At 39.0% G+C, this 16,354-nt stretch overlaps 1 protein-coding gene across 1 annotated transcript in view; it reads left to right on the top strand.

Moving 5' to 3' along the window:
- LOC115928102 (organic cation transporter protein-like) overlaps positions 1–6,817 on the top strand; it is a 39,495-nt gene extending 32,678 nt beyond the window's left edge. The window contains exons 9-13 of the mRNA XM_030994848.1: positions 1,405–1,502; positions 2,265–2,473; positions 4,354–4,462; positions 4,888–5,097; positions 5,603–6,817. Of these exons, the coding sequence (XP_030850708.1) occupies positions 1,405–1,502; positions 2,265–2,473; positions 4,354–4,462; positions 4,888–5,097; positions 5,603–5,654 (678 nt within the window). The 3' untranslated portion in view covers positions 5,655–6,817. The remainder of the gene's footprint in view (positions 1–1,404; positions 1,503–2,264; positions 2,474–4,353; positions 4,463–4,887; positions 5,098–5,602) is intronic.
- Positions 6,818–16,354: the final 9,537 nt, after the last annotated feature.

Below are 16,354 nucleotides of genomic sequence, written 5' to 3'. Positions count from 1 at the left end.
AAACATCACTTACGGGGGTTCAATATAGCAAAAAATTCGCCTCTCCGCTACGCGGCTCGTGGACAGTGCTCCACAGGAGGTTCAAAATAGCCACACACAAAAAATCGGCTCGCCGCTATTCGGTTCGTGGACGATGCTTCGCATCGTTATTGGTTCAACCCCCCCCCCCCCCCCCCTTAGCAAAAAGCTAGATCCGCCCCTGATCCGTAAATAGGCAGTTCCAACTAACTCAGAGATTCAGGTCGTTTTTAGGTCAGAACTAGCCCTAATTCGTGTTTTATGCCTGTATGATTTAAACAAAAGGCCGATGATCGCTCTCCACTGGGCCTTACAAGTTACAACAATCAAAAGTATATCAGGACTCAATTAGCTTTAGGTCCATCATGCTGGCCGTTACACAATCAGGGAGGGGGTGGCTCAATCCCCATTTACTTTTTGAATGAAGTATGTTAAAGAGAAATATAAGGAAACCAACCAAGGCTCCGGCAAAATCCGGGACCAGATTCACCTAAAAGCCCGATTGAGCGAACTTAATTCAGCAACAACATCTTCATCAGCTGTTCAAATAATGGTAATGATTTAGAAGTCGTTATGTTTCTTACCTGTTTTGTGTCATTTTCAAAATGTCTTTTGGAGTATTTTTTCTAAAACCGAAGACTTATAATATTCACTTTCTCACGGGATTCACGGCAAACTGCAATTGCATAACGTACCTACGGTGGGGCGCGGACGCACGCCTGTGTGAAGTTAGAGACCGTTATGATGAATTGCTTAGATCCTCTTTAAAGGTAAAGACCAGTATTGGAAACGCCCCAATTTCAAAAAATGAAATGGAAGCTCTCATTACCAATCATGTGAAAGAATATGTTTTGACTAATACATGATGATAAAAAATTTGCCGGGAAACCGTCTACTAATTCATATATTTGGTAAATTTGTTTCTCTCATGGTCTGTGAGAGATATAGGGTAGTCCCATACACATCTTTCTGTGTATAGTGCTTGTAACTTTACGAAGAATGGGCCAAATTTCTTATCATTTTGATGATTCCAGAACCTTGCAGATGCTAGATGATCAACCTTTTCTGATCGATTCCACAACGTTTCTTTCACAATGCAATCGCATGACCATAACTAGTCTTTACCTTTAAGTTAATATAACGCGTGGGCGTATGTGTGCGCATGTGTGGGAGTGGTGGGTGTAAGGTTTTCGTTAAAGGCACTTTTCATTTATGAAAAAATTATGGTAAATAACCTTGTTTAGTTTGTTATTTACAAACATTAGCTTACCAATGTAAACTAACAATTCTTGCCTTTACTCTCCACAGAGGGAGATGTTGTGTTCTTTGCTAATATGTACTACCAAAGGTAATTATAGTAAATACTCCTCTTTATTTTCCACAAAGGAAACGACAAATCCTGAGAGGAACCATGATCCGAATCTTATCGATCTCTTTCGAACACCTGTCCTACGAAAAAGAATGATCGTGTTGATCATTGTTTGGTAAGTGCATTGATGTTAATCAGACCGAACGTTGGATTATGAACAAGAAAGGTAATAATAGTGATAATAATAAAGAATTGTTGAAAGGTACGTTTATATTACGCAGATATCCATCATAGGGATGCTCAAGGCGTCGACTGATTAAATGAAAGCATTCAATCAATTCCTCTCTTCAAGATATCTCTTTACTACACCTGGGTTGAGAATGGCATTATGTTTGGTCGCAGATCATGGGTTTCGCGGTTCGAACGGATAAATGCTTGAGCATTGTTTGTTGGTGCATCCACCTGCACGCCGTTTAAATTAAAGGAACTAGTTTCGTCGTGAATGATCTCAACTGACTTATATCGTCGTCTTCGACCTAGGGGTCTTGGTTTACCCTTGGTAAACATATTGATTATTGTTCTCCAGAGTGTTCTTTCTTGAACCATGTACAATTAACTGAGACAAGCGACAGACCTGTTGACTGTTTAGTTTCGTCGGTCAATCTAAAATATTTGTCTGCCTCTTCTCCACAAGCCTTCAGTGTCTCTTTGCTTAATTATGTCACAAAATATCATTATCTACTCGTCTTCAGGTAAGGCCACAGTACTTCAATTGCTACGTTCTATCTTTTTTGTCACGCGGTGGAATGTACTTCCTACTTGATCTCTTACGATGTCATAACTTGTAACTTTCCTTCCAACATATTCTCAACATTTTCTTCTAACAACACATTTCTAAAGCTAAGATCTTATTTTATTCAATCTATCTGTCTTCTAGGATGACGAATAACCTGATCTTCTACGGATTGCATCTAAGCACGGGTAGCTTCGGGGTCAATATCTACCTTAGTTTTCTTATCTCAGCAGTGGTAGAAGTAGTTGCTATGATCATTTGCGTCCCAGTGATCGAACGGGTTGGACGTCGATACAGCCTCATCGCTTGTCTCACCATATCCGGCATCGCTAGTTGTATCGCCATTTTCATCCGTAAGTAAAGTCATTTGGGGAAATCCCCCGAAACGGACATGGCGCGGAATCGACATCGGTCTCGCTGGCGGGCGGTCTCTTGGTTAATCTGACAACCTGTCAGATGTTACGCGGATCCAGGGTTTCTTAGGGGTGGAGGCCCGAATTTGAAATCAATTTGAAATTTAGTGTGCTGAAATTTGAAAATCGTACCGGCCAATATTTCGCTCAGTGGGGGAGGGGGGGGGGGGGTAGTGAGCACTTCTTTTTTTTGGGCCCTCGAAAATTTAAAAAATCACACCCCCCCCCCCCCCCCCCCCCCCCCCAAAAAAAAAAAAAAAAAAAAAAAAAATAAATGTTGGGTCCAGGGGGCGGAGCCCCTGGAAGCTCAGGGGTTTTGGGCAATAAATTACTGTCAGATGAGCATGATTTTATACCTTATTTGTGACACTGGCAGGTCACGCATTAGCGTGGGGTCCGGGGGGCAGAGCCCCCGGAAGCTCGGGGGTTTTGAGCAATAAATAACGGTCAGATAAGCATAATTTTATATCTATATTTTACACTGGCAGGTCACGAATTGACGTGGGGTCAAGGAGGCGGAGCCCCCAGAGGCTCATGGGCGTTAGGCAATAGATTATGGTCAGATGAGCATCCAGGGGCCCGCCTTAGGGCCATTGGTTGGGTTCGGAGGGCAGAGCCCCGAAAGCGTAGGGCTTTAGGCATTTAATTACGTCAGATGAGCATAATTATACTTTATTTGTGACACTGGCATGTAACTAATTGGCGTGGGGTCCAGGGGGCGGAGCCCCTAGAATCTCAGGGGTTTTAGGAATTTCATAACGGTCAGACAAGCATGCAGGGGCCCGCCTTAGGGCCCCTTGTTCGGTCGAGGGGTGGAGCCCCGGAAACTTAGGGTTTTTCGGCATTTAAGTACGGTCAGATGAACATATTTTGATACCGTATTTGTGACACTGGCAGGACACTAATTGGCGTTCCAGGGGCCGAGACCCCAGAAGCTCGAGAGTTTTAAGCATTAAAATTACCGTCAAATTAGCATCCAGCCGTCCGCCTTAGGACCCTAGGTGGGGTACAGGGGGCAGAGCCACCGGAAGTCAAGGGGTTTTAGGCATTTAATTACGGTCAGATGAGCATATTTTGATACCTTCCCCTTCCCCTTTTATTTCCTTCTTTTTTCCCCTTCTTTTTTTTCCTTCTTTTTTCCCCCTTTTTTTCCCCCTTTTTTTGTTTCCTTCTTCCCCCCCCCTTTTTTTTTTTCCTTCTCTCCTTTTCTTTCTTTTTTCCCTTTTTTTCCGGGGGGGGGGGCGGGCCCCCCGGCCCCCCCCCCCCTGGATTCGCCACTGCGCCAGACCGACAGTTTCTTGGCTGTCAGTCTAGTGGGCTCCCGCTCCCATGGTATATAGCAAAGTCGTATCTACAATTCGGAAGAATACCCCCTGAAAAGGAGGAACAAAACTTTGCATCTATAGGGTCCGTAGGGTTTGTAGTTTGTAGATCTTATTTTCTATTATAATGTTTCATGCTTTTTCTTGGTGAGACGCAAGATATTGAATCCGTATTATATCATTTTCCATAATATACTAAGAAGACACAACCCCCCCCCCCCCTCCCCCCTATTGAGTGGTGAAGCGTGAGACCAGTCATTGAGTGGGCACTTGCATCATGGGGGGGGGGGGGTATCAATGATACTAAATGGATGAGATGCAAGAGACCGAAAATGCTTGTTAGTAAGCTACCAGAGGACCGACGGCTTTAATAGGTCATCTCCGAGGGACATTTTATTGATGAATCTAACTAAAATGAGATTATAAACAACAACAACAAAAAAAATCAATTTTAGATTCACGTCCCATTGCTCTCTCTCTCTGGTCATTCTGTTACAGCTGTCGGTGCCGCAAAAACTGGGGTAGCCATGGTGGGGAAGTTTGGTATCGCTGGTTCCTGGGCGGTTGGACTGATATACCCCTTTGAAATATTGCCGACTGTGACGAGGTAACACGCTGATCAATATTGGTCTTAATAACCTCCTATTATTGTTATACTAATATAAAAGACATATATGACGACATTATTGCACCAAGAAAAAGAAAAGAAAGATCAATCCAGTATTAAAACACTGGAGAAGGAGTAAAGACTATTATTGGTATTGCATTTTTGCTCAGAAAGGAAATCAAAACTAAAGATTCAACTGATGTTTCATGTTAAAAACTAATAATAAAGAATTAAATAAGTACATTATTCAATATTAGTCGTATTACATTCATCTCGCTATAATTTGTGTAACTAATTGTTAATAATTTGTATTTTTGGGTACCTTCCTTTTTGATTGTTTTTACGCGAAAGGGAATTAACAGCTGTGCGAATCAGCTACCATATCAAAATCTATCCCATCCTCCTTTCCTTCTCATCCTTAAAAGGAATGTGGGCATTGGCATCTGCTCCTCGGCATCTCGTGTGGTTGCTATAGCAACCCCTCTCATGCTCCTCCTCTATGATGTATGGGCACCTGGTCCTCTTGTTCTCCAAACCATAGCTGCTCTGGTGACGGCCGCTCTATGCCTCATCCTCCCTGAGACCAGGGGCAAGAAGCTACCCGAGACGCTGGAAGATGGTGAAACATTTGGAATGTAGGTTGCCTCTAAAGTACCAATAATAATGACTGTATCATCTGTTAAAGCATTACATTATATTTCCCATTAAACAAAATAAAGTTGTTAATCTAAAAAAGAAAAAGAGCAAATGTCCTTCTATCTTTTTACCAAGTTTAGAATAGACGAGATCCGGTTAAAAGAGATTGGGGAGGGGGTCAATTAACCCCCACCCCTCCCCCCCCCCCCCTTGCACACGTACACATCGGCCAAATGTTAAAAATGTGCTTTATAGACGAATGATGCCTCATATTGTTTTTGCAGGAAATGTTGGCGGAAATTGTGAACAACTCTAACAAACATCAGAAAAACAAGTTAATTTTTTAAAGTTTCTTTTTAGTCACTTCTGACTTTCATACACTGGTAGATACTGGATCTGTGCAATATGTTTAGATTCATGTTTGGGTTATGAATGTGAGCTATAAACAAATTATTTATTGTTTATTGTTTATTCTGTTTTTTTTCTCACAACTCTCTAATTTAGAAAAACGATAGAGGATCGTCACAGCATGGAAAAGTTACCAACAAAATTATGAAGCGGATTGGTGACTGCATCATTACTAATCTGCAATCTTGGGCAAAATCATGGTCAAACCTACAATGCATGCAGGTGATCTTGTGAATGGTTGCACCATCGAATACCTGCAATAGAGCCTTCATCATATTACTGATTGACGTGTTTTATTTCTGGCTGTAATAGTGTGGCCTAATGCATCATCAAATTTAGGCCTTTGAAATAAACAAAAATACCGTCCCTACTTTATCAAATAGTCAAATAACAGAAAATAAAAGTAGATATATGTTCCACAATGGCATGCGAGATATAAAGTAGTTTTTCTTGTTTTCGATAGAGAGTTGGTTTCTGTCACAGTTGACAAGGAATTATTATGTCTACATTAATGAGAAAAAACTGTATAGGTATTGCATATGTAAATTTATAAAAATGAATTTATTATTTATGTTTTATATGTTTTCCCATGTACACTACATGTACATTACAACTGATCAATGGGTGAATGTGGAAACGTAAAGATAAAAATCAACATATTATACACGGTTCAGCATTTGCTAAAAATGCATAAAGCTTGAACTTTAAGGAAAACGTACTATAACTCGACGATCTCTAGTTGCATTGCAATAAGCTGAAGAGAGGATCTCCGACACACACGGATAATTTTCTTAGATCTGACAACAGCTTTAGAGAGAAGTTAGTCCCTTAGGATTATATGCCCGATCAATTATAAACAGCGTTGTACATAGTGTACAGAATATCATTTTGATCTTTAATGACCCAGACGTCGTGGACGTGAACATTGGTAAAGTAATGTTTACATTTGTTTGTTTTAATGCTGAGTGATGTATCATTATTAGGCAATAATGGTGCAAAAGAGTATTTTGTTTTATTCCATAGGATTGATGTTGTTTTGGTTTTTGATGTGTAGGAACTGGAAAACTAAGAATTAAAGAAGGAAAAAAGAATCCCGTATACGGTTATCGCGCAATGTATATACCTTGTATTCTCAGCTCATTTATGTTTTATATGTTTTCATGATTCTTGACTATGATTGAGTGATATTAAGTTTGTGTGCCGTGTATATTTGTTTATACAATGTATTTGTTTGTGTATGTGTTTGTACTTCAGAATCTGAAGAAGGCCTCACACGCCGAAAGCTCGTAATAAACTTGTAAAGTACAGCTACGTCTCACGTTCCTAGACCATTTTCTTCACGCCTACATATTCTGGAACACCCGTTGTCATGTCAGAGTTGAGAATTCTCGCACTTTTATATATATAAAGTGCGTCCCAGAAATAATTAAACCGAGAATTATCGATGCTTTATTATAACTTCATCGTAATAATAATCAATATATGATACATATTTGTAATGCTTAGATTCTCCCTTTTCATTTGATGCAACTCATATGATGCATATTTCACGCATGAGTGATTGAAAATAATTTGGAGAGATGAAACCAAAAATTCATTTGACGAGTGGTATCTGGATTTCAAAGAGAAAATAACATTTCTAGAAAGTTCAATTTCTGCCCTTTCATTTCACACCTCAATCAGGAAAAATGAGCCAGGAATAACAAAGTTCTGTTTGTTTAAAGTAATGCTTGCATTTCCATGATTTTATTAAACGAGTTTGTTTTCACTGGCTGCTTGCCGTAGCAACAAACAGAGTTGACAAAAGACTTAACTCCGTTTCGTTGACGATCAGCAATGCATCAAGTCTTTCGTCTTCTTTGTTTTTAATTACTCATGGGTGAAATATACATCATATGAGTTGCATCAAATGAAAGAGGAGGATCTATAAGCTTTGAAAATATGTGTCATTTATTAATTATAATTATGATTAAGACAGTTATGATAAAACATCGATAATTTTCGGTTTCGTCTTTTCTGGGACGCATATATATATATATATCGACAGATGCTCAGACCTAATAAGTCTCCAGGTTAAGGCCCCCCCCCCTTCTCTATCTCTCTCTCTCCCTTACCTCTCATTTATCTGTCTCCATCATATCTCTTTATTTATCTCCCTCTCTCACTCTCTTTCCCTCTCTATCATACTTTGTATCTATGTTGCTCGCTCTCACTCTCCCTTTCTCCATCTCAGGTTAATTTTTATCTTGTCTTTGACCCTCCATCGAAATTCGATAGGATCTGTCTACCGAAGATTTACCACAGAGCTTTGCCGTATAACCATACATGTCGTTCAAGAAAATTTTGGGATTCATCCCCCTCTTTTCTTTCTTTATATCTGTGATGCTAAGAACGACGAATTTAAGAGGAAATGATTGGGTGGAGGGGTGGGGGGGGGGTGACTCTCTAAAGAGCCTGAGACAATAAGTCAAAGAGAAGGGGGAAATGATGAGGAGGGGAGGGGAAACAGACATTGAAAAAGACACAGGAATGTTGGGCAGTGAAAAAGAATGAGAATGATAGATAGAGAAACAAGAATAAAGAGAGATTGGGTGAGACAGAGCACTAATCAAGAGAGATGATGAGAGGATGAGGTTTTGTCTAGGGGATAGGGTGAGATACAAAGAGACAACTTAAAGAGAAAGAAACAGAAAGCGAAACAGACCATGCAGATAGAAATGAAGAGGTAGAAAGTGGAACACAAAGAGCGTGAACAAATAGGAAGGGAAAGAAGGGGCCAGAGAGGGAGAAAGAGTGAGGGGGAGGAGAAAGATAAAATGAGGACATTAGGAAAAGGCTGTACTAGTTTCATAATGATCATTACAAAGAGACGTCGCTCATCCTCCATGTCCCATTTTCTAATTCATTCATTTAATACACTGCTAGAGGTTTTCAACTTCACTGCTACCTTATGAAAATTCCTATGGAAATTGATAAGGTAGAACAATTTTCAAAGAGACCACCTACTATCAAAAATCGAAGTGACGGTTGCATGTCCGAATGTTGAAAATCCTATACTCATTGGGGAAGAGGGGGGTCAGGAAGAGGGGGTAAGGGAGAGGCAATAGGGACTTTTAGATTTGCGTGGACTGATATGTGTGACGTCCATTCAAGGCAGTGCATTAAAAGGACGTCGATCGTAGCAATCCCCATTGTCTTCGTGCGAATCTAAAAGTCCCTAATGTACCGCCTTCTACGACTGTAGCTGAACTAGTGTACAATACACATTTCTTGACTTATATGTAATCATGTGAAATTACACAAAGATTTCTCAAAATAATTAACAGAAATCATCCGAAGGTACTTTTTTATAGGCATTTCCGTACAGTTTGAAATATCTTTATTAAATGTATTATATTATATTTTCATAGCATATTACGTAAATAGTTCGGTCAGCTTCATGACGCTAAACAATGTTAAAGATGCTCAAGTTTGGGTATATTCATGTAGAGGGCAGCACATGGACACTGCAATAATCTCCCCAAGGAAACTCAGTGTGTACATCGGAGCGGTTTTTGAGTACTGCGCGTATTACCACAATAATTGTACATAATACAGTCATAGCAATGTAGGTACAGGGCATACAAAATGAAATCATGTACGCGTACGTACATGATTTAACAACGCCCATACATTGACCATAGTACATAATATAATCTTCAAATTCCCATCAAATATCAAACAAAACTTGCAAGATTAAATTATTTAAAAGATATCTTACAGAACTATAATAATGTGCATTTTTTTTAAAATTTTTTAATTAATCACATATCGATACATTTGATATTTCTAAACCTAAATTACAAATAGTCAATCGAAACTCTGAAATAGTTGTCATAAAATTGTTGTTATAATGTAGTGAATTTCATGCCCGCAAATGTGACCGATCAGAAGCCTTGAATCTAGGCATGCAGTATATACAATTTAGTATATTCATACATCACATGTTAAATACTTTTCTTACCACTAGTCACTGGAATTCAAACCCGCGTATTACACACACACATGCATTACATGATGAGCAAACGAGTTCTATGGGATTGTTGTATTGAAATTAACCTTGAGTTGATTTCTCGAAAGTCTTTGCGATCGTATTTATGATTGAGGTTCTTCAATTGCCTTACTTACGTCTCATTGGAGCCCCCCCCCCCCCTTTACACTCCCCAAAACCAGCGAGGGCTGCCTAAACTAAGGCCTACTAGAATGGCTTCCATGTAACCTGATGAAGATAAAACACACACAGAATCAATGGACCGGTTAAACAATCGACCCCACAACTAAGTGTAAACGCGCCTGACGACAAATGACTCACACTAGATCAGTTTCCTTTCTTCGGATCTTTATTCAATGTTTAATCCAACTAGTGTCGTAACAATGATAACTTTGGATGTGTAGCGTAGTCTTGTAGCGGTTCACTAAGAGAAAAGATAACAAATCTTCGTCATAAATAACATGCTCTAGTTAGAACAAAGACTATTTGTATGTTTAAAGCAATGAACAACAATATATGTCATCTAGTGTAATCTGCTTGGAGCATGTCTGTAATAAACTCAAATGGATGCATTAACCTGTTTATATCAGAGTAATTAATTATGTTTCTTCTACTAGCATAACTTAAATCATGTATACCTACTATTCTGAAACTGAACCTTCTGAATCATACATCAAGGCTATTACATCCTGGTTGCTTATTAATGAATTCTTTCCACAAACAACATCATAAACGCTCTTAAATGATAACGTTTGAATTACAAAGGACCTGGGCCCCCTTTCCAGCATTACAATACATTAATTTAGTAAACAAATTAAACTGATCCATTACTCTATACCCATACTGGTACATGCACAACTTATCACAGCTTATCACTTATACTGTAACCCAACTGGTAAATACGAACTAAACTAAATGATTACCCAACTGTGCATCTTGCAATTTCTCCAATGAAACATGAATAATTCAACACAACAACACGGTCCCTTATCCGACCTAATTTACATGAATTAACATATTGACTGCCATTATACCCTTGGCATTTCTATCTAATATCAATCGTACAATGTATAAACCATATAAATGCTTCTTGTAGCATACTGAATCATTAACCATAACTGTCTGATCATATGCACTCTGTTCACTCCTTGGTACAACCCCCTCTGCTTATTTAGCACACACATTGTAATTTAACCCAGTTCATGCAATGCGTTTCATAGCCCCTTAGCAACACATAGCAAAACATAGCCTTCTGTACATAACGTTGCGTTAATCATCCAAAATCAACTCACTATTTGCACATAATTCACAGGAAATAAACAATCGTATGAAACAACTACTTTCCTATATTTGACAGTAAATCAGTTATCTACAGGAATCATGTATCGTAGCTTACCAACTATTTGTTCATCCGGAGCAAAGTCATGAATTCTGTGGTAACAAACCAGGCGCGGATCCAGGATTTCCTAGGGGAGGGGGCCCAACTTTTTTTTTTTTTTTGCTCCCGAAAATTTGAAAATCGCGCCGGCCGAAAAGTCGCTCAGTGGGGGGGGGGGGGGGGTAGTGAGCACATTTTTTTTTTTTTTAATCCTCAAAAAAATTCAATTTGCACCCCCCCCCCCCCCTTGAGCGCCAGGGGGGGGGGTGGGGCCCAACCCCCCAAAAAGGTAAAAATCACGTGGGGGGGGGGGGGGGGTAGTGAGCACATTTTTTTTTTTTTTTAATCCTCAAAAAAATTCAATTTGCACCCCCCCCCCCCTTGAGCGCCAGGGGGGGGGGGGGCCCCAACCCCCAAAAAAGGTAAAAATCACGTGATTTTACATGATTTTTTTTCTCAGGGGGGGGGGCACGGGCCTCCCCCCCCCCCCTGGATCCGCCACTGTAACAAACATCAAGTCTGATGCCTTTGATCAGGAAGCTGTAATGAATGGAGATCCCGTCCAAGAGGCCCCTTTGAAGCCATCCGTGGCACCGCGTGTCTTTTGTTTCCCCTACCGTACTCCCCTTAATCCCCCTCCGAAACCGTACTGCTCCCTAGTAGCACTAGGTCCTCCCTTTCCACACACATCCCAGCCCAGCGAGCACGGCGGCTTTTGCTTTGTGGGCCCGTATTTTGGGTGAATAGTGGTGATAACTTGACAACTTCTAGCCCTCAATCAATAAATGCGCAAACATATAACACAATTTCATTTAGTTCTTTAGGAATATAAACCTTTAGACTACCTTCCTAGCTATGTACAAATTTCGGAAATTTTCGGAAAATGTCAATAATTAGATGAGAAAATCATGATGATGAAAACCTTTCATTCGCTCTAACTCACGATTTCCTTGGTCGATTTCGCTGGTTGAAATGGCCATGCATTCAGTAGAGCTATCGGAGAACAGAAAAAGCATTTGATGACTAATATAAAGTTGCAATGGTCTTATGCTGTTAATTCTGTATTTTATATGTTATAGCTAAATACATCTTCACTGAACATGACTTACTTTTTCGGTGCCACGCATGGCTTCAAAGCTCGATGCTTGCATATTTTTGCAAAAGAGTGAATAGAGAACTTAGAGAAGCAGATGGCGTTGCGTAACATTTCGTACTGTTTGGAATTCCAGAGAGGGACTGTGTATTGATATGGACAGCTGTTGATGGAAATGATGGTTGGAGAGGGTTACATTTCTTTTTGTTAAGCCAGGTTAATCTTGAATATTTTTCCCTCGGAAAATTCTTTCGAGACGGTATCTCCATTCATTATAGCTTCCTGCTTTGACTAGGCTTTCTGTTGCACAAATTTTCTTAATGCCACCGATGGCGCTATACAAGTTTGGCGCCGCCACAGATGGCGCTATACAAGTTTCGCGTCGCTACACTGTCGCTACACTTTATCATTAACAAAACAGTGTATTCTTTTGAGTCTGTCTCTTCCAAAATGCTCTATAACATTTTTATTGCTATAATACAAGATGCATTTGCTTTTAAACATCCAGAGGTAATAGCTTTAAATCTAGATAAGTCGGAAACTACAACATGTTTCTCAATCCCTAGATTTTCCACTCTGGATAGGAAGTTAAGGGAATTTCAGTATAAACTTTTGCATAACATCATCTTTTGTAATGATAAATTGTATCTTTTTGGATTAACACAGTCAAATTTATGTTCCTTTTGTAGAAAAGAAGTAGAAACCTATCGTCATATTTTCTTTGAATGTTCTGAAGGGTCCAGAATATGGAATGAGATGGGAAACAGTTTAAAGATGTTTCAGTTTCTTAATATGCAATGGATTGATGTTTTGCTTGGTTTCAGAAAAAATATGAAAGATAATATATTGTTAAATCATGAATTGATTTTGGTCAAATATATGATTTACAGGAATCGTAAAAAAGGAAAGTTCCCATCTAGTAAAGAAATATGTAAGGCTGTAGAGAACTCAAAAAAAGTTGAACATGAAAAAGCAAAATTAAAGGACAAACTGCCAATACATTATCAAAAATGGGGAAATTTTACCCCTTAAGGCAGGGAAACTGATTGTATTATATTGTAATTCCTTTTTCCTGTTCACTCCCTCACTTTCTCATCGATCCGGACACTTACCTGCTATCGTGTTTGCTTTGTTGTTTATATTTTATATTTTTATTTTTTTAAATAACGGTATAGTTAAAGACCTCTACTGATACAAGACCCTTATATAGTTATAATAAAAAATGCACCATAACATTATATGTAAATATAACAAATTTTGTTATCATGGTTTATGAAGCAGCACCTTCACCTTATACTTTTTGTTTATATAAGAAAATCTTTGTTCAGATTGCTTAATGTATATTGAATTAATTAATTTGCTTATTATGTTGTAAAAATTGTTCCTTTGTATATTGTGGTACCCAAGTATTACCGTCACCTTTTCCTTTTTAAAGGAATTGGAGCATATTCTGTACACTTGTTTTGAATGTGTACTTTATTAGTTTGGATACTCATGGAAAATATTTTTTAAAGATGTCTGTGTTTAAAATGTATGAGACAATGTACTACATGTATGTTTATACTGTAAGAACAATTGTGTTCCTATTCATCATTTTGTATAATTATGAAGATCTGAATAAAGGCAAAAAAGTTTTTTTTTTTTTTAAACTGTAGAAATAACATTGTCTTTCATCCAAATAATTACTACATGCGAAGATGAGTTAGGTTGCTTTACAACTTTACTGCTATGATTCTTGTTACAATCTTACAATCTTACATGGTGCTACTTATGATTACAACTTGTGTGTTGGCAACATGTCTGTATAACACAATGTGAGTTACCGATTTGGGGGGGGGGAGTCATTTCGAATAGTTTCCCTAAGTCTTGAATCACACCCTAGCACTTCAATTCACAATAAGCCAGTTCACGGTTGCAGTCTGCGCATGAGCAGATAAAGGTCATTGCAGAACAAATTGTGAAATACACGGAGACGAAATACTGGAAACGTGCTCATGAAAGTTATGTAATCATTATTCAATTATGCACTCCATGATACACAGGTGGAAGTATTCTTTGAAAAGGGGAAACAAAGGCTATTTATGTAGCACCTCCATCGCTGTAGGAGTGATTATTTCAAAATGTACAAAGTGGGACCTCTTCATGTTTTGAAGATCTGTGGATATTCCGGGTCATTGCAGTAATGTGCTAACCGTGAACTGGTCTATTGAAGTAATTGAACCCTGGCTTTAGTGTTAATCAAAACTTTTGATATTATTTCTTCTTCTTTTCCTTCTTGTCTTGAAGAAAAAAAAAGAGCGCAATCGTGATATATTCCATTCTAATACTACATCTTGTCTAAGTCCCAGTACCAGTTCTAGGGAGTAGGATAGGTCGAGAGTAAAACAGACTTAAGAAATATAAAACATGATGACAAGTTTTCACGAAACCAATGGCTTCCGCAACTATTCGAGCTTCTTTTGTCTCAGTTAAACAATCCACGACGCACTGAACGTTCTACCAAATGAGAGTCCGGATTTGGGAATAATACAATGGAAAAGCATTAAAACAAACTGAATCGGATTTGCAGCAGCTAAAGCACCACTAGAATTGTCCAAGTCAACGTAAATTTAAATTCCAGATCACAATTTAAAAAATAAAGTATGTGGCGTGCCTTTGTCTTGCAAATAAATGTGATAGCATAAACATCAGGCACAGGTGCGTATGCAGGATTTTTTCAAGGAGTGAGTTTTAACATTTATAAATCGGGCCGAAAATTTTCGCAACGACTCAGCCAGCCGCTGAATAAGCGTGGGGGGGGGGGGGGGGGGGGGTAAGAGGACACTTTTCTCTTCTTTTTTTGGTTTCGAAATTTGAAAATTTGACATTTTGCTCCGTGGGGGGGGGGGGAGTAAGGTCAGCTTTTTTGGTCAGCCATAATAATAATAATAATAGCTAGTTCTTATATAGCGCTTTTCAGGACCGAAGGCCCTCTCAAAGCGCTTTACAGATATATATATTATTACCCCGGTCATAGGATTCAGGCTTACCCGCACACAATGTATGCACATTCTCCACTCCCTGGGGAGCATTCCAGCCAGGCGTCTTTTTTACAAGCGCACACGTGCTAATCTAACCACATTAGCTTTCGCATCCTACCGGGTACCCATTTACACCTGGGTGGAGAGTGGCAAATGTAGATCAATGTCTTGCCAAAGGACATTAGTGCCGCGGTGGGACTTGAACCGCGAACCTTGTGATCCACAGTCCGGTGACATATCCACTCGTCCACGACACCCCTACATGGGAATATTTTTTTATTTTTTTAGATTTTAAAAAATCTAAAGGGGTGTGTTTTAGGGGGTTTAGGGGGGTTTACACACAGAAAAATACCAAAGGGGGGGGTTTAACCACCCAACCCCCCAACCCCCCCCCCCCCCCCCCCACCACCACAAAGATGATATTTTAGTGTCTGATAATTTAATTTATTATTTGTGTCCAAGAAAGTGATGAAATAAGTTGTCAACTTTGTCGAAATATGCCAATTTTGCCAATTTGACCATTTCTGGCAGGTTTTTCGGTAATTTTGCGATATCAAAAAAATGGTATAAAATCACAACGCATTGACCGGTTTCAATTCTGTTTTTTTTTTTTTTTAAAGCTTTCATAAAGCTTGATCATTTGCAATCATCAGATAACATGTGTTTATTGTACTTATTTTTGGTGTGCTATACCTACTAGTAGTAGTAGTAGTAATAGTAGTAGTATTAGTAGTAGTAGTAGTAGTAGTAGTGGTAGTAGTAGTAGTAGTAGTAGTAGTAGTAGTAGTAGTAGTGGTAGTGGAAGTAGAAGTAGTAGTAGTAGTAGTAGTTGTGGTAGTAGTAGTAGTAGTAGTAGTAGTAGAAGTTGTTATAGTAGTAGTAGTAGTAGTAGTAGTAGTGATAGTAGTAGTAGTAGTAGTAGTAGTAGTAGTAGTAGTAGTAGTAGTAGTAGTGGTAGTACTAGAAGTAGTAGTAGTAGTAGTAGTAGTAGTAGTGATAGTAGTAGTAGTAGTAGTAGTAGTAATCAGGGGCGGCGATTTCTTTTCATGTCCGGGGGGGGGGGGGGAACGAAATGCGAGATTTTCTACAATATTAACTAGTACATTTTTGAAGGATTTTATGCGAAGGAGCGTAGCGACCGAGCATGAAAATCTTTATTAGTCTTAGGCCCTCCAGCCCTCTCCGACTCGTTCAATATTGAAATAGCTAGAGCAATATATTCTTGTATCACACTCAAAGCCATCCAATATTATATTAATACCATATGGCACCGAAAGAGAGTTGTAGGCCAAGGAAAGTTCTATCTATATGTAAATGAGACAAAATG

Source organism: Strongylocentrotus purpuratus, unplaced genomic scaffold, assembly GCF_000002235.5.
Source record: "Strongylocentrotus purpuratus isolate Spur 01 unplaced genomic scaffold, Spur_5.0 spur5_scaffold_21, whole genome shotgun sequence".
Classification (NCBI taxonomy): domain Eukaryota; kingdom Metazoa; phylum Echinodermata; class Echinoidea; order Camarodonta; family Strongylocentrotidae; genus Strongylocentrotus; species Strongylocentrotus purpuratus.
The sequence above is the reverse complement of the archived record's forward strand: the minus strand, read 5'-3'. Positions and strand labels throughout refer to the sequence as shown.